The 18,265-nt window shown below is 46.3% G+C and overlaps 1 protein-coding gene across 1 annotated transcript in view; it reads left to right on the top strand.

The window, feature by feature from the left end:
- Positions 1-18,265, top strand: part of ENDOV (endonuclease V) — an 84,683-nt gene that overhangs the window by 49,862 nt on the left and 16,556 nt on the right. Inside the window, exon 5 of the mRNA XM_073625210.1 lies at positions 13,591-13,703. Within this exon, the coding sequence (XP_073481311.1) occupies positions 13,591-13,703 (113 nt within the window). The remainder of the gene's footprint in view (positions 1-13,590; positions 13,704-18,265) is intronic.

The following is an 18,265-nucleotide window of genomic DNA, read 5'->3' as shown; positions in this document are numbered from 1 at the left end:
GTGGATTCCAAAGGGTTTTTTTTTTGAAGCCCGTGATTAGAGCCACAGGCTCTAATAGGCTTCAAAAAAGGGTGGGCTCGGGGCGCAGAACACTGCGTCCTGAGCCCACCCAGTTGTGTGACAATAGCAGGTCCTGGGACCCCTTTCCCGATTGGCCGAAAGGAGAAGCGAACCCATTGGCCTAGGAGGAGGAGGGAGAAGGAAGGTGAGGACGGTATGGCGGCACACTCCTGCTGCTCTGTCCTTGGAGAATGTGTACAGCATACCCAAGAGCCTGGGCTCCGAGCTGCAGAGCCTCACCGAGCAGTACGGCCCAGAGTCTGTGTCTGGGGTGATCCCGCAAGTGATTCGGGTGCTGGAGCTGCTGGAGAGTTTCACAGCCACTGGGAGAGAGCTGAGCTGTATGGAGGAGGAGCTGCTGATCAGAGCCATAGAGAGTATGGGCAAAGAGGAGCGACAGTCTCCAGTGTGTATACTGAGCCTGACCTGTACAATCCTAGGGGGACTTCAAGTCCCAGAGACCGCATCGTGCATCCACAGGCACTGCATGACCTCTCTATATATGGCGCTGCAGTAGGTAGGCGTGCAGTACAATGTGTAGTGTTCACAGCTGTGTGACCGACTAAATGACCTACTGGGGGGAGGGGATTGTGGGCGTCCCCCCATTTTTTGGGGGGAGGGGCAGCAAAGAATGCACCCACAGCCACCCCCCCCCCAAAAAAAAAAATGTACCACCAGCCGCCATTGCTTACACTTAGACCTGTCAACAGGTCCCAATGTGCCTTCCCCTTTCAGGTTTTTTTTGCCGTGACTCAGTACTCTCCAGATCCTCCAGCACTGCACCACGGGAGACAATGCACTTTTGAGATCACTTCTCTTCAATATGCAAATTTTGGCTCAAAATTTATAAAAAAGTACATCATTAACTTTACCGTTTAAAAGCTACAGTTTTTTTTTTTTTTACCACTTGCCAACACCGAGCAGTACGGCCCAGAGTGCCTTGAATTTCTGGCACCAGCAGCCTTTAAAAGCTCATCCCATACTGTGCTCTCAGGAATCAGTAACGGTGAACATTGTGGAGAACTGGCAGCTCTGATCTCAGTTAAGGTGCAGGAGACACACCATCTTTACCCAGGCTTGTTCATGGATGTCCTTACACAGACTATCAATAAAAGGAGAGGGGGCGTGGTATCACACATTTTTTTAAGGTTTTTTTATAATCAGCACCGCAGGGAGGAGTACAGATGGCAGGCCGTTTTTCTCCCTGTCATACCATGTACAAATAATTTGTGCTCTTGTTCTCTTATGGATTTTACATTCTGTTTGTATTTTGTTTTTGAGGTTTACAACCACTTTAAGCTGACTACATTGATAAACTTGTAGCGGTACCCCTCCCCGTGAGGGCTGCTGATAGACTCTGTACCCCACTGATTACCTCTGACACCCTGAATTCAGTCATATTACTAACTGTATTAGTAAATAGAGACTGACACAGCATTAAAGAAACAGTTCAAGTATGTTTACTGAATTAGTGAGAACACAAAAATAGGTATATCTCAACACCCCTACAAGCAGATATTTTATCTATACTTGTAAAAAAAACAATATAATGGTGCAAAGTTCCTTTAACTGTAACTGACACGGATATTAACCCAATCACAGAAACCTATGTGAACAGGTTAACAGGAGGGTAGAGAACTGGCACTATATCTGCTGGGTCGGGATTCTCCCTTCTGCCTCCTCAACTCACAGGCCATTAAATCTTGCATAATATAAAGAAACAATATACAGACTATTATATTCAAATTGGCTAGCTCCCTTTAGATGAAGTCCAATGCAATTAAAGCAGATGAGGGAAAAGGATAACAAAAGGTAAAAGGGTATTCCTTGAAGTACAGATGTCTTCAGCTAGCCTCGTTGTGTTGTAACTAAAGTAATCTTTGATAACCGGGTATAGCAAATTTGGCAGAACTTTAAGTTGGCCTTGTTGTATTGTAACTTCCTTTGATATGATCCTAATGATGTTATCAAGCATAGCTACTAGAATCAATAATGTGAACTGGGCATAGATGTCTGCTTTCAGTGTTCGTTATAAAATAAGAACTGACTTTGGTGGAACTACAAGTACCACCAGCTGAACTGTGTTAGTGCAGGTGTCTCTGGAAGACCTGGAACACCCTCCAGTCCGCTGCAGATAAAAAGTGATGCTGTCCGCAGAGGTCCCTCTGGGTATAGCTGTCCGGCTCCCTGTTGTTTAGGCTGCAAATCAACAGCAGCTCACTGTCACACAGACCTCCTGCTGGCAGAGTCAAACGGCGTCACTCCCGAGAGGCTGATCTAGGCCGCAGCAGCCCTTTTTATATCCTTTCCCAGCAATCCTTTCTGTCCACTCAGCATTTTGTTAATTGTAGTTCAGATCAGTCCCGCTGGCATAGTCACTTCAGCATTCTGAACTACACATCCCATGATGCTTTGCTCTAAATCCTATCACAGGAAAAAGGAAATTGACACATAGAGTACAGCAAAGACTAGAGGGAGCCAAGCCCACAATAATAACACAGAAAATGTCTCTGGATTGCAGGCATAATAGCCAGCTGCTCGCTACATTTTCCCCCCACTTGAATTCTTTGGTCCCCAAAGACACAGAGACATCAACTTAATAACTTTGTGAGAAGAAGTCAGTCGTCACAAACAAATCTATAATAATATCAACTACAATCTAAATTCACCAGATATTGACACACCTCAGGATTTTGCTGAAACCACTTATATACACTTTCAGTTAATTCAAACTCAGTTTTTGAACAGGTCAGGGCAATTGCTATGTCCCACCCACTGGTGTCAGAGGTCAGAGCAGAGTCACCGCCTACTCAATTGGTGGTAGAGGGATTAGGCATGGGAACTTGCCTTCGAATAGCCTCAGTTCATCAGAGTTCTCTCCTAAAGTATCATAATTGAGTCTCTTGGGAGGATTTATATTTTGTCTCAACCGGCCCAGGGAATACTCAGCGGGTTGAACAGGATTCTCTTTTGGGCTCCTGGCATGATTAGGGCTGCATGGCTCTAAATGGAGATTCATAACTGCAGACTCAGAACTTAGCAGTGGGGAGGAAAGATCAACCTCTTCAAGGAGAGTAGGGATAGGTATCTGACATTCTCCGTTTTCCACACCCATGCAAGGAACTTCAACCTCTGCAGGGCAATCTGATTCAGGTACAATCAAAGGTTCATCAGAAAAATTGATCAAATCTCTTGTTTCCATCTCAGAAGTGGGGCTAATACTCTCAATCTTTATCCTATCAGCTTTCCTGAATGATGGTAGGATCTCCAGTTCTGGGCTGAGAGATCTTTGTATTGTCTTAGTCACTTTGTTTGTCCCTCCAGTTGACACTTTAGTTGGCACTCCTCCTCCTTTCTCATTCATAGTTCCTGCATCAGGTTCATTTTCTGCAAACCACATCCAGAAAGGCACGATTACCAAATCTTCTTCTTCTTCCTCATCATCTTCTTCTTCCTCTGGTAATACAGTGGGAGTAGGAAGTTGTCGTGGTACATATTCTTCCTCATCATCTTCTTCTTACTCAGGAGGAATAGAAGTTTGTCACTGTGAACGAGTCCTGGGTGGCGTTGGCTTTGGAGAAGGTGAAGAGGATACTTGAGGCACCCTGACCGCATCAGACAATCGAAGCAGATGGTTTCGATGCCACATCTTCAAAGGCCCTTGTTCGCCTTTAGATCTGATTTGGTAGAGTGTTAGCTCGGGAAGCTGTTTACAAATGACATAAGGTTGCGGTCGCCATCGGTCAGCCAACTTGTGTTTCCCTGCTACCCCGAAGTTCTTCAATAACACACGATCTCCTGGTTGTAAGTAGTGTATTCTCACTTTTAAATCAAAGTTCCTTTTGTTCCTTGATTCCCTAGCTGAGGTATGTTCCATAGCTTTCTCATACGCTTGCCGCAGGTTCTTCCTTAGCCTTTCAACATAACCTCTGTGTGAGGTCAAAGAAGTATTGTCAATGGAAGTGCCAAATTCTAAGTCAACAGGAAGGCGAGCTTCTCTTCCAAACATGAGGCGATATGGAGAATAACCAGTGGCGTCACAGTACTGTTGTAAGCATGTACCACAGCAGCAATATGATTTCCCTAGTGCTGTTACTTCTCCGGGGGGGAGTCCCCAACATATTCAATAAAGCTCAGTTAAACCTCTCAGGCTGAGGATCCCCTTGTGGGTGGTAAGGCGTGGTTCGAGATTTCTTTATGCCTAGCAAGGTGCACATCTGGTGGACTAACCGACTCTCAAAGTCTCTTCCTTGATCAGAGTGGATTCTGGTTCTTTCTCTTCCTCTTCACCTATAGAGTTAGACAATCAACATCCTGATAGGTATAGATAATGCTTGGGCGATATGTGGTAGGGGGGAGGGAGAAGGTTGGGTTGGAGGGAGGGTGTAGGGACAGAGTATAATAATAACAATGTTTTTTCATAATTTGCTTATACTATATACTATTTATGATGCTGTATGCTTTTAATTTTTTGCAATATGAAAAACAATAAAAAGAAAGTAAATAAAAAAAAAAAAAGAGTGGATTCTGACAGGCAACCCATAATGCATGAAGAACTTCTCGACAAGGATTTTAGCCACAGTGGTCGCCTTCTGATCTTTGGTGGGATAGGCCTACGCATAGCGGGTGAAATGGTCATTCGCCACCAGGATGTTATTTCTTCCACCTGTATCAGGTTCCAGGCACAGGAAGTCAATGCAAACCAACTCTAAGGCACTTGGCTCTGCAAATGTCCCATGGGAGCAGCCCTAACTGGCAATGTCTTATGCTGGATACATGCTAAACAGGAGTGACCATAGCTTTCCATCTCTCCTCTCATATTGGGCCAGTAGAACCTCTCTAATTAGGCAGAAAGTCCTTTCTGTTCCTAAATGCCCATGGTCATTATGCAAAGAGGTCAGGATGATTGAATGATGTTTCTCAGGAAGGAATAACTGCCATTTCTCCTCCCCCTTCCTCTGAAGGACCTTGCCTATACAGTACTCCATCCCTTAACTGCAATCTGTTCCATTCCCGATGTAGAATCTTCGCTCCATTCACAGAGCTCTTCAACAGTAATCCGGGGTCCTGTTTGTTCAGAGCTTGAATAGCCAGATGACATTGAAGATCCTGATCCCTTCTTAAATCTCTTTTGGACAACTGAGGAAGGCCCTCACCCCGGACTTGCGTCAGCTCACAGTAGCGTCTGGGTATCCGAGAGGGGTGAACTCCAATAGATTTGGCGGCAACACCTCCCTTCATCTTCCGAGCCGTGCCTTGGCACAAGGCCTGCACACCTTCTGCAGTCACATAGGCCCAGTGCCCCAACTCTTCCTCCCTTCTATGAGGTCTATGAGATAAGGCATCTGCATCTCGATTTCCTGCCCCTGCTCAGTACTTTAAGCTGAATTGGAATCCAGCCAAAGCTGCCAGCCATCTGTGTCCTGTCGCATCCAATTTGGCTGAAGTCAAAAGGTAGGTCAAAGGATATTATTCGTCTTTACTACAAACTCAGCTGCATACAAGTAATCCTTCAGTTTGTCTACTACTGCCCATTTTAGAGACAGGAACTCCAGCTTGTGAACAGGGTAGTTTCTTTCGGATGGGGTAAGGCTACGACTCACATAGGCTACTGGTCTGAGACCATCGTCTTGTTCTTAATAGAGAACCCCTCCCAGACCATCTCTACTGGCATCCACATGAAGTTCAACAGGCTTGCCAGGGTCAGCATAAGTCAAGACCAGGGCTTCAGTGAGACTCTTCTTTAAATGCCAAAATGCTTTTTCACACTGATGAGTCCATTGATCTTGTACTGATTCTCCCTTCCTGCGACCACCAGACTTCTTTGCCTTGAATCCATCCTCTCCTGCTTCCGTGGCCACTTGTAGCAGTTCGTTGAGAGGCCAAGCAATCTTGGCGAAGTTTGCCACAAACCGCCGATAATAACAGCAGAACCCCAAGAAAGATCTTAATTCAGTCACAGTCCTTGGCCTAGGCCATGTAGTAACAGCCTCCAACTTCTTCGGGTCCGTGGCAACCCCTCCTGCAGAGACAACATGACCCAAATATGTAACAGAGGTTCTGTAGAACTGACACTTCTCCAAGGACAGTTTCAATCCTTCTTCATGGAGCCGTGAAAAAACCTTCTCTAACCGGGCTTCATGTTCTTCTAATGTTCTTCCAAACACAATGATGTCGTCCAGATACACTAATACTTCTACTAGATTCATGTCTCTTACCGTTCTTTCCATCAATCGCTGGAAGGTTGCTGGGGCCCCCGACAATCCCTTGGGCATTCGACTGAACTCATAAAACCCCAAAGGGCAGATGAATGCAGTTTTTTCTTTGTCTTCCGGATGCACGGGGATCTGGTAGTACCCACTCTTTAAGTCGTAATGGTGAGGCTTTGCCTCATCTAGCTGACTAGGTTGCCTATGCGTCCCATCCCGGCATATCATAAAGAACAGGATTCCTCAGGTTTGGGACTTTAAATGGACGCAGGCAATAATATTATAAAAGTACAAAATTTATTGGACAAACAATAAATAAATCAACAAATGTAATAAAATATAAATATGAATGAATGCAGATAACTGATGATAAAAGAAACATCTATACAAGGGGAAAAGACCAGCTTAAAAAGAGGGGGGAGCTCGCAAAGCAATAGTCCGACGCGTTTTAAATGCACTCTGAAGTGCCGATCTTCCTCAGGGACTTTAACAGTTTGCACCACTCCCAATGCTGTAGTTTCCAAATATTTCGTTGTTTCAACAGCAGCTGAAAAGACACACTCAAATAATAAGAATGGGAGATTCATCCGTGCCAGGCCAAGAAGCGCCATCCACAGGACATCCTGAATTCACCCATATTCCAAAAGATTGCTATTATTCGCTTTTAGGGGAGTTGTGTTTAAAAAGTGTCAGGATAGTGTCCAACTTAATATTAAAGGGCTTAATTCATATATGTATATTTCATGGAAGGTGTGTCACATCCAGAAGGGGTTTTCATATCAAGCGGTGGAGAGGTATACCACCTGCAACTATATACAATGAGATCCTGAAATTCGCATCCTTGAGGACAATTGCTTGTAAAGTGGCAATTGTTAGCACCTTAATGGATGGAACAGGAGTGTATGGTACGTCAGCTGCAAGATCAAAAGCTCAGGTCATATCTGTGTAGAATGAAGCAGGGGGCATTCCAGCAATCGGACTACCTGTGATTGAGCCATCTGCAACCGGACTCCCTCATTGCGACTGGGAGTGGTCTTCATCCAGATTTTTTTTTTTTAATTCTATATTTTATTTTCGATCCACCCAAACAACATTATCCGATAACCTTTCTCCTCGACACTGGTGAGTATGTTCAAATTTGTACATTAAGTCCGGTAGTTTCTCCAATCTTCCATAGACAGCACACAGAGCCTCAATGTAGTTCATAGCCTCACAGTCTGGTTTTCCCCTTTTCAGACTTCGAATTACATCAACTGCTTGACTCCGGAGGCTTTCACTGATCCATTGTCTCTTCACTGCTTCAGACACATTCCAATCTTCTATTGCCTGCTTGGCTTGATCCATCCAACTGTCAAACTCTTCCTTCACCCTCCTACTCTTGGGGTGGGAACATGGCCTGAGAAGAATTGCAACTTCCGATACCCCTGATTAGCAGAGATGGCATGACTCTTTATCAGGCTCTCAACCAATCGACTCATATCTGTGTAGAATGAAGCGGGGCATTCCAGCAATCAGACTACCTGTGATTGAGCCATCTGCAACCGGACTCCCTCATTGCGACTGGTTGGGGTCTTCATCCAGATCACCTGTTTTTTTTTTTTTTTTTTTTAATTCTATATTTTATTTTCAACAATTATTATACATATAAACAAAAACATTTTAGTTGCATGCGTATCACAGAACATATCTTAGCATACATCATTTCGTTTTTCATCCGATTATATATAAGACCATTGTAAAAAATAAATAAATAATTAAAAAAAAAAAAAAAGTAAAGCCGCGTACACACGGGCGGACTTTTCAACCGGACTGGTCCGACGGACTTTCCGACGGACTTTCAACGGACTTTTGACTGACTTTTTGACGAACGGACTTGCCTACACACGATCACACCAAAGTCCGACGGATTCGTACGTGATGATGTACACCGGACTAAAATAAGGAAGTTGATAGCCAGTAGCCAATAGCTGCCCTAGCGTCGGTTTTTGTCCGTCAGACTAGCATATAGACAAGCGGATTTCTGGCGGAGTTAGGACGTAAAGATTTGAAGCATGTTCCAAATCTAAAGTCCATCAGATTTTCGACTGCAAAAGTCCGCTGAAGGCCCAATGAAGCCCACAGACGATTGGATTTTCCGCCGGACTCGGTCGGAAAAGTCTGACCGTGTGTATGCTGCATTAGGTTCTCTCTCCTCCTTTACCCCGCCAATTCTCCCTCCACAAGTGCACAGCCATATTCCCTGGTACATACAAAATGGGACCATGGTTTCCATTTTAAATTTAATTTCTCCTCTTTATCCTGCGTAATTGCAATACCTTTTTCCATAGTATATATATCGGCTATTTTTTTAAACCACAACAAGATCGAAGGGGGTGTCTCCCGCTTCCATAAGGCCGGAATGCAGGCCTTTGCTGCGTTCAACAAATGAGCGACCAATGAGTTTCGGTATTTTTGTTTTGAGAAATCTGAAAGATGGAGGAGATATCTAACTGGGTCAGATCCCAGATCGTGCTCTGTTAACTGTTTTATGATGTCTTGCACTTTGGAACAGAAATCCAATAAGTTCCGACATGACCAAAAGATATGTAGCATATCACCCACCGACTCTCCACAACACCAACAGATATTTGTCTTTTCCAGATAGATTTTCTGTATTAATGATGGAACTTTGTACCATCTTGTAAGAATTTTATAGCATAACTCTTGATAGTTACTAGCTGTTGAAGAGTAATGGGAAAAATATAGAATATGGCTCCGTTGCTCTTTAGAGAATTTGGTGTCTAAGTCTCTTTCCCATTTCTCAAGAAATCTAGGGACATAGTCCACAGGAGGATCTATTTGTATTTTATATGCCTCGGATACTCCACGGGCGGAAGGTTTTTCTATCAAACATAGGTTTTCCATTGGTGTATTTAAGCGATCTGATCTCTCCCCCCGAATAGGAGAGCTGAGAAAGTGGGTAAGCTGTTGCATCCGCCACGGATCCAGTGGCAGATTGAACATCAGCTGTATTTCCAACGAGGTTTTCATCCTTGATCCTTCAAGGAAGTCACCTAATCTGGTTTTACCATATCTCATAGCTTGTTTAAAGCAGCTATCTGTATATCCTGGGGGAATGACGGATTTCCCAAAACTGGATGGAGCCAAGTAATTTCCCCATCCACTTTTGAAAATAAATTACTTTGTTGAATTACTCTTAGGGTTGACCCTATCAAAGGGTGATGTCTTAAGGTTCCCAATATTATTGGCTGCAGCCATGGCAAACATCGGAATGGAATCTCCGTACATGATTGTTCGATCGCTACCCAGGTTTTATGTCCCTCGTCTCTGCACCAGGCTAGTGCCCTAGCGAGGTGTATTTCTTTGTAGTATTTTATCGGATCCGGGAGAACCATTCCTCCCTGGGTTTTTCGCATTTCCAGATCACCTGTTGACTGCAATGGGATCACTTGACCATCCAGGCCTTCTGCCAGACCTACAACACTCCTCTGAAACTCTGGAATACTCTCCCTCCATTCCAAGAGAACATACGTGTAATCGTTATCACACTCGTATTTTAATTCTAAAAGGTAGGACCCTTGTTCTGGGACAGCCTTTCTCATCAGCTGTCGCACCTCCTTGTTGAAACACGAGACTCCTGGCAGCTTTAAAAACTGTGGTTAGTTCCAGTCAGGTCCCATGTTCTCAGCCCCAGTCAGTGGCTGTGACCGGGTCCATTTTCTCTTCTACCCTGGACACGTCACCTGACTTGCTCGAGTGTCCCAGATGGGGTATCTCGGTGGGACCTCCAAATGTAGCGGTACCCCCGTGAGGGCTGCTAATAGAAACAGTTCAAGTATGTTTACTGAATTAGTGAGAACACAAAAATAGGTATATCTCAACACTGTCAGATAGTAAGAAAACACACCTACAAACAGATATTTTATCTATAATTATCACAATGATAATAATTATCATTATAAAAAAAAATATAATGGTGCAAAGTTCCTTTAACTGTAACTGAACATGGATATTAACCCAATCACAGAAACCAGGTTAACAAGAGGGTAGAGAACTGGCACCAGTGGCGTAGCGTGGGGGGCGCGGGGGGTGCTGTGGCCCCGGGCGCAAAATTTGGTGGGGCGCAGCATCAGGTGCCAGTGACACTCCGTCCAAATGCTAACTGTGTACGGACGGTGTCACTGGCTGTGCTCTGGCCACCAGGTTCTGGGTGCCCGGTGATTGGATGAACGGAGGTCACGTGCGGTGGCAGGGCTGGATTGCTCCAGGAGTCCCGCCTCTGCCTTACTGTGTGAACTGCTGCTGCCTTCTCTTCCGCCGCTCTGGACTGGATGATGGATCTCCCCTTTCTACATTGTGGCAGCCAGTCTGGCGGTGCGGCGCCAGGCTGCCAGCTCTACCCCACATGCAATGAAATGACATCTCCGGGGAACCGGATCTTCCTGACCAAGTAAACTGCGGTATGTGAAACGGATGTACACTTCACATACACAGAGCATCACCCTCTCCCCCCACTTATCTCAAATGTCCCTCCCCTCCTCCCACTTATCCTCAATGTCCCTCCCGCCCCCCCATGTCCCTCCTGTCCTCCCACTTATCCTCAATGTACCTCCTGCCCCCCCCAATATTCCTCCTGTCCCCCAATGTCCCTCCTGCCCCCTCTTATCCCCAATGTCCCTCCTGTCCCCCACTTATCCCCAATGTCCCTCCTGTCCCCCAATGTCCCTCCTGTCCCCCAATGTCCCTCCTGTCCCCCCCCATGTCCCTCCTGTCCTCCCACTTATCCTCAATGTCCCTCCCGCCCCCCCCAATGTTCCTCCTGTCCCCCAATGTCCCTCCTGCCCCCCAATGTCCCTTCTGTCCCCCACTTATCCTCAATGTCCCTCCTGTCCCCCCCCCCAATGTCCCTCCTGTCCTCCCACTTATCCTCAATGTCCCTCCTGTCCCCCCAATGTCCCTCCTGTCCCTCCAATATTCCTCATTTCCCCCAATGTCCCTCCCCTCCTCCCACTTTTCCTCAATGTCCCTCCTGTTCCCCCAATGTCCCTCCAATGTTCCTCATTTCCCCCAATGTCCCTCCTGTCCTCCCACTTATCCTCAATATCCCTGCCATCCCCCCCTAATGTCCCTCCTGTCCCTCCAATGTTCCTCCTGTCCCCCAATGTCCCTCCTGTCCCCCAATGTCCCTCCTGTCCCCCCACTTATCCCCAATGCCCCTTCTCTCCTCTCACTTATTCCAAATGTTCCTCCTCTCCCCCCACTTATCCTCAATGTCCCACCCCTCCTCCCACTTATCCTCAGTGTCCCTCCTGTCCTCCCACTTATCCTCATGGTCCCTACCATTCCCCCCAATGTCCCTCCTGTCCCTCCAATGTTTCTCCTGTCCCCCCACTTATCCCCATTATCCCACTTATCCTCACTTATCCTAAATGTCCCCCCTCCCCTCCCCTCCCCTCCCACTTATTCGAAATGCCCCTCCTCTCCCCCCACTTATCCCCAATGCCCCTCCTCTCCCCCCACTTATCCCCAATGTCCCTCCTGTCCCGCCACATTTCCCAAATGTTTCTCCTCTCCTCTCCTCCCATGTATCCCCAATATCCTCCACTTATCCCAAGTAACCCCTCTCTCTCCACTTATCCCAAACATCCCCCCACTTAGCACCAACGTTCCAACTCTCCCCCAAATTAGAATTTGCCCCCCCCATTTAGCACATTGCCCCCCCCCCCCCCATTTAGCACCAATGCCCTATTAACTTAGCACCAATATCATTGCCTATACCCCCTCATTGCACTAATGCCCCCTCCCCCCACCTAACAACATTGCACTCCTACTGTAAGCTGTAGCTGCACATCTGTAGCAGCCCCTCTCCTGATACTTTGTAGGTGGGGAAGAGAGGATTTGGGGGTGGGAGGAGAGCTCTGTACTGGAAGGGGAGTTGTAAACTGTCCTGTGAGACATGCATTCCTGAGCCCTGCAATCTGTACGTAGCACAGTCATGAACTCTGCGGTGCATTCTCTATGCAGCGCACTCCTGAACTCTTTGCACTTTTGGGCTCTTCACTCTGTATGTAGTGCACTCCTGAATCCTGCGCTTAGTATATAGGACAGTCCTGATCTTTGCACTCAGTGCGTAGTAGAATCTTAATCTTTTCTCTTTGTATTTAGCACACTCCTAATCTTTGCACTCTGTACGTAGCTCACTACTGAATTCTGCACGGTGTATGCAGTACACTCCTGAGCTCTTCACTCTGTATGAATTGCACTCTGAACTCTGTACCTAGCACTCTCCTAAACTTTACACTCTGCATATAGGGTACTCCTGATTTTTGGTAAGTAGCATAATCTTGATCTTTGCACTTTGTATATAGCACACTCCTGATCTTTGTACTCTGTACGCAGTACACTCATGAACTCTGTACATACTGCACTCCTGAACTCAATAACTTAACTTAAGTTATCCTTGTTGTATTGTAACTTTCTTTGATTTGATCCTAATGGTGTTATCCAGTATAGCTACTAGAATCAATAATGTGAACTGGGCATAGATGTCTGCTTTCAGTGTTCGTTTTAAAATAAGAACTGACTTGGGTGGAACTACAAGTACCACCAGCTGAACTGTGTGAGTGATGTCTGAAAGCAGTGTCTTAAGCAATAAGATGGGCTATGTCCGCTCACCACTCTGGAACTCAGATACAGTTGGCAACGATGTGGATGATGAGAAGACTCTAACAGGAACTCTCTCTGTATCCTGGCTCTGGGAATGGCGCACGCCACGCTGCAGCCCACTGGGATCTAAAGTGCAGGCATCTCTGGATGACCTGTAACACCCTCTGGTCCTCTGCAGGGAAGAAGCGATGCTGTTCGCAGAGGTCCCTCTGGGTATAGCTGTCCAGCTCCCCGCTGTGTAGGCCGCAAATCAACAGCAGCTCACTGTCACACAGACCTCCTGCTGGCAGAGTCAAATGGCATCCCGAGAGGCTGATCTAGGCTGATCTAGGCTGCGCAGCCCTTTTTATATCCTTCCCCAGCAATGCCTTCTGTCCACTCAGCATTCTGTTAATTGTAGTTCAGATCAGTCCCGCTGGCATAGTCACTTCAGCATTCTGAACTACACATCCCATGATGCTTTGCTCTAAATCCTATCACAGGTAAAAGGAAATTGACACATAAAGTCCAACAAACACTAGAGGGAGCAAACCCCACAATAATAATACAGAAAATGTCCCTGGATTGCCGGCATAGGAGCCAGCTCCTGACTACATACTGTATATATAATATATTTATAACGTGTATCCATTATGTCCCATGTTCCTGTTTCCAGGGTTTGGAGTGGCCTGCCATCTTGGAATCCTCACCGATCTCCCAACAATCGGAGTGGCCAAGAATTTGCTCCAGGTGGACGGACTGGAAAATAATGAGGCGCACAAGGAACAGGTAATAGACACAAATTCATGATCAGCTACAGAGCTCCCCTATCAAAGTGTCAGCTGAACTCTCAAGTGATCAGTCTGTGTACTGCATCATGTTAGAGCAAATGTGCAGTCTGCGTTGAATTCTTTTGGTTATACTGTACCTGAGATTTATTATTATTATCATTATACAGGATTTATATAGCGCCAACAGTTTGCGCAGTGCTTTACATCGGGGAAGACAGTACAATTATAATAAAATTAGATACAGGAGAGATCATAGGGCCCTGCCCCGAGCTTACAGTCTAGAAGGGAGGGTCAAGTGGAACAAAGGGTAGTAGCTGTGGGGGATGATCAGATGGACAAAATGAAAATACAGTTGTTAGGTGTCAGTAGGATAGGGTTCTCTGAAGAGGAGGGTTTTTAGGGATCATCTAAAAGCTAATAGAGTAGGAGATAGACGGACAGATTGGGGTAAGGAGTTCCATAGGCTTGGAGAGGCTCTGGAAAAGTCCTTGAGATGAGCATAGGAGGAGGTGATGAGAGAGCTAGAGAGCAGGAGGTCTTGAGAAGAATGAAGAGAACGATGAGGAGAGGAGGAAGTAGATTTTTAAGTAACGCTAAAGGTGGATAAGTAGCTAGAGAACCAGCGAAGAGTACAGTCATGGAGACCAAAGGTATAGAGTTTTTTGAGGAGGAGGGGGTGGTCAACCATATCAAAGGCAGCAGAGAGGTCCAGGCGTAAGAATACAGAATAGTGTCCCTTAGTTTTGGTCGTTAGTAGATTGTTTGTTAGTTTTAGGAGAGCAGTTTCTGTGGTATGTTGAGGATGAAATCCAGACTGAAGGGGATCAAGGCTATTTAAAGTGGTTGTAAACCCTTACATATACCCAGTGAAGTGACTGGCCTCAGGTTATAAGCAGAGACGAATCAAATCCTCCTACATGCGTTATACCTGTTTATCTGTAGTCTTCTCTTCTTTACATCCATTCAAAGTCCAACATTTATAAAGCTCATCTGAGCTCTCAGAAAAAAGGAGGCAGAGAGCTAAAGTTATAATCTGCAGAACTCAGTGAGAAGAACTGTAAGAGCTGATTGGAGGGAAGGGACACCCCCCCCCCCTTCACACAGCTCACAGGAACAGAGCTGAGGCTGTCAATCAGCTGGAGCTCCCTCCCCTGTCACCATTTATTTCTTGGTGTAAGGAAAACCTGTCAGAAGTGATAGTTGCTAAAAGCAGAGGAACGTAGCAGCGGACAGAAATTACACTTACTGCTCTTAATTGAGACAGGTACACACTATAGAGCAGCCCTCAAAAATTCCACTCGCCCGCTCGCATTTTGTGAGCGGATTTTGAGGGCTGGCGAGAAGGGCTGCCTAGAAACCACTACCGATCACAGAGGGGAAGAGAAGAGATGGATGATCAGAGCAGGGAACATCACACCTTTCATTTCAATAACTGTGTGTTCCCCTGCCGTGCGCCGTCACATACAGCCCCTCCTCTTTTTCCTTGACTTTGATAGACAGATCACACATCCAATCCTAGGACGGGTGATGTGTATCAAAGTTCCCCGGACAAGGGGAGGGGCTTATGTGATGCTGCACGGCGAGGGAACATACAGCGGCGGCGGCGGCTCCCCTCTCTTCCCCTCCACAGGTAGGCTGCATGGTGGGCATAGGCTGCACTGCACACAGGCTGCATGGTGGGCACAGGCTGCATTGCACACAGGTTGCATGGTGGGCACAGGCTACAGTGGACACCTTCTGCATGGGACACAGGCTGCATGGTGGTCACAGGCTGCATGGTGGTCACAGGCTGCATTGGACACAGGCTGCATGGGACACAGGCTGCTTGGTGGGTACAGGCTGCATGGGACACAGGCTGCATTAGGCACAGGCTGCATTGGACACAGGTTGCATTGGACACAGGCTGAATGGGACACAGGCTGCATGGTGGGTACAGGCTGCATTGGGCATAGGCTGCATTGGACACAGGCTGAATGGGTCACAGGCTGCATTGGGCACAGGCTGCATGGTGGGCACAGGCTGCATTGGACACAGGCTGCATTGAACACAGGCTGCATGGGACACAGGCTGCATGGTGGACACAGGCTGTAAGACGCTGTAACTTTTGCACAAAATAATCAATATACGCTTATTGTGATTTTTTTTACCAAAAATATATAGAAGAATACATATCAGCCTAAACTGAAGAAAAAATATTTATTATAGCAAAAAGTAAAAGAGATTGTGCTTTTTTCAAAATTGTCACAATTCTTTTGTTTATTTTTTTTTTTAACAAACAGGTGTGCTTTATTGTATCATAAGGAAGACGGTTACAGAATACCTCTTGACATAATTCAGAACATTACATGACAGATAAGCATGAGCAATCGCATAGCAGTGTCATACATGTGTAAGAGGTGAACCATCAGTATATATTAATATTTTAGACAAGATGATCACAGAGAAAAGTACCTCATGTATCCGGGGACTACCCCTCCCTCCCCCCACATAATACATAAATCCACTGTGGTTCCCTAAGATGAGAGCCAAGGTGTCCACACTTTCTCAAATTTCCATGGACAACCTCGATTGATATATGTGATTCTGTACATAGGTATAGCTGCCTCAATCTGTGCCTCCCAGGCCGACACGGTCGGGGGTGAGGGGTCTGTCCACTTCATCAGTATCTCCTTCTTGGCATAATAAAGCAGAGAGGAAACAAGCAATTTTAAATGATAGGCTCTTTGTTCATTGTCATGAATCCCGAGAAGGGCCAACTCCGGAGTGATTGGTATGGATATTTGCAACCTTGAATTTATCTCTGCAAATATTGCACACCAATATGTTGCTATCAATGGGCATTCCCAGAACATGTGGAAAAAGGTTCCAATTTGACACTTACATTTGTTACACAAAGGGTCTCTGTCAGGGAATATGCGATGGAGTCTCTGTGGGGTGTAGTAAATCCTATGTATAAATTTGACCTGGATTAATTTATCCTTGGATGCAATCACCAGTTTAGGACCATTATCTAGACATTCCTCCCAATCCTCTCTGTCTAATGATGGAATGTCGGTGTGCCAACTGTCCCATAGTTTTGCTATTTTAGGAGAGTCCTTACCCAGGAGTACAGCATACAAGGTGGAAAGGGGCTTAGAGACATCTCCAGACGCCAATAGCTCCTCAATGGGATCTGCCTGAAGCAAAGGTATCTGAGGAAACTGAGCCCGTGCCGCATGTCTTAGTTGAAAACATCTAAACCTCATCCCTCTGGGCAGCTGGAATTTAGTCATTATTTCCGTGATAGAGAGCAATTCCCCTCTGGGCATAATTTGTTCTATAGTTGTAATGCCGAACCTGGCCCAAAGCTGTGGGTCAGGCACAGTCCGGAAGTGTTTAAGAGCTGGATTTCCCCATAGCGGGTTCGCTGGCGATAATTGACCCGGTGAGAGGAATCTACTTCTTGCAGCCACCCACACCCTCCACGTTGCCCGAGTGGGTTCGGGAACTCGCGTATACGCACCCGGACCTCGATAGGGAAAGTTTCGTAGATCAGTAAGGGAGCCCAAATAGTTTGCCTCAAGGCAGACTGCCGCATTCATTTTAGGACCTTGAAACCACCAGTAGGCCAACACCAACATAGCCGCCCAGTAGTAGACCCGAAAGTTGGGGAGGGCTAATCCTCCAAAACAGGCAGGCAGCCACAAAGTGGAGCGCGCCAATCTGGGGTTCCCACCCCCCCAAATAAAAGTTCCCACCAGACCATCAACCTCCTTAAAAAACGAAACAGGGACCCATACCGGGGAATTTCTAAAAACATAATTAAATTTAGGAAGTATCATCATCTTAAGGAGGTTGATGCGTCCCAATAGATTTAAAGGTAAGTCAGCCCAGGCCAAGCACTTCGCACGCAACGTACTCACGATAGGGCTCAAATTTTTAATTATAAAGTCTGATGGGTTTTTCGTGATTACTATCCCTAAATATTTAAACTCCGTCACCCACTGTAGTGAGGAGGACGATGGCCCAGAGGCAGCTGCGTCGTCCAGAGGGAACAGTACTGATTTGGTCCAGTTGATCCTTATACCAGATAACCCCCCAAAGTTGTCAAAGATTCTCAAGGCCGCAAGGAGAGATGGGCCCGCATCATTCAGGTATAGAAGCGCGTCGTCCGCATACAGAGACAGCCGCTCTTCCAACAGACCCACCCGCAAGCCCAGGACATCCGGAGCACTCCTGACTGAGATTGCCAGTGGCTCCAATGCCAGAGCGAACAGGCTGGGGGAGAGCGGGCAGCCCTGTCTCGTGCCGTGGAATAAATCAAAGGGCTCCGAGACCCAATTATTTGTACGGACCCTAACTTTGGGGGCCTGGTACAACAATCGAATGCCATGTATAAACTTAGGGCCAAACCCAAATCTCTGTAGTACCAGCCACAAATAGTTCCACTCCACAGAGTCAAACGCCTTTTCGGCGTCGAGAGAGGCTATAACTCTGGTCCCTAAATTGTCATGTGGAATGGTAAGATTAAGAAAGAGACGCCTCAGATTGATATCGGTTCCCTTGCCAGGCATAAATCCG

The sequence above is a fragment of the Aquarana catesbeiana genome, linkage group LG04, assembly GCF_042186555.1.
Source record: "Aquarana catesbeiana isolate 2022-GZ linkage group LG04, ASM4218655v1, whole genome shotgun sequence".
Classification (NCBI taxonomy): domain Eukaryota; kingdom Metazoa; phylum Chordata; class Amphibia; order Anura; family Ranidae; genus Aquarana; species Aquarana catesbeiana.
This window is presented reverse-complemented; position numbering and strand designations above follow the sequence as displayed.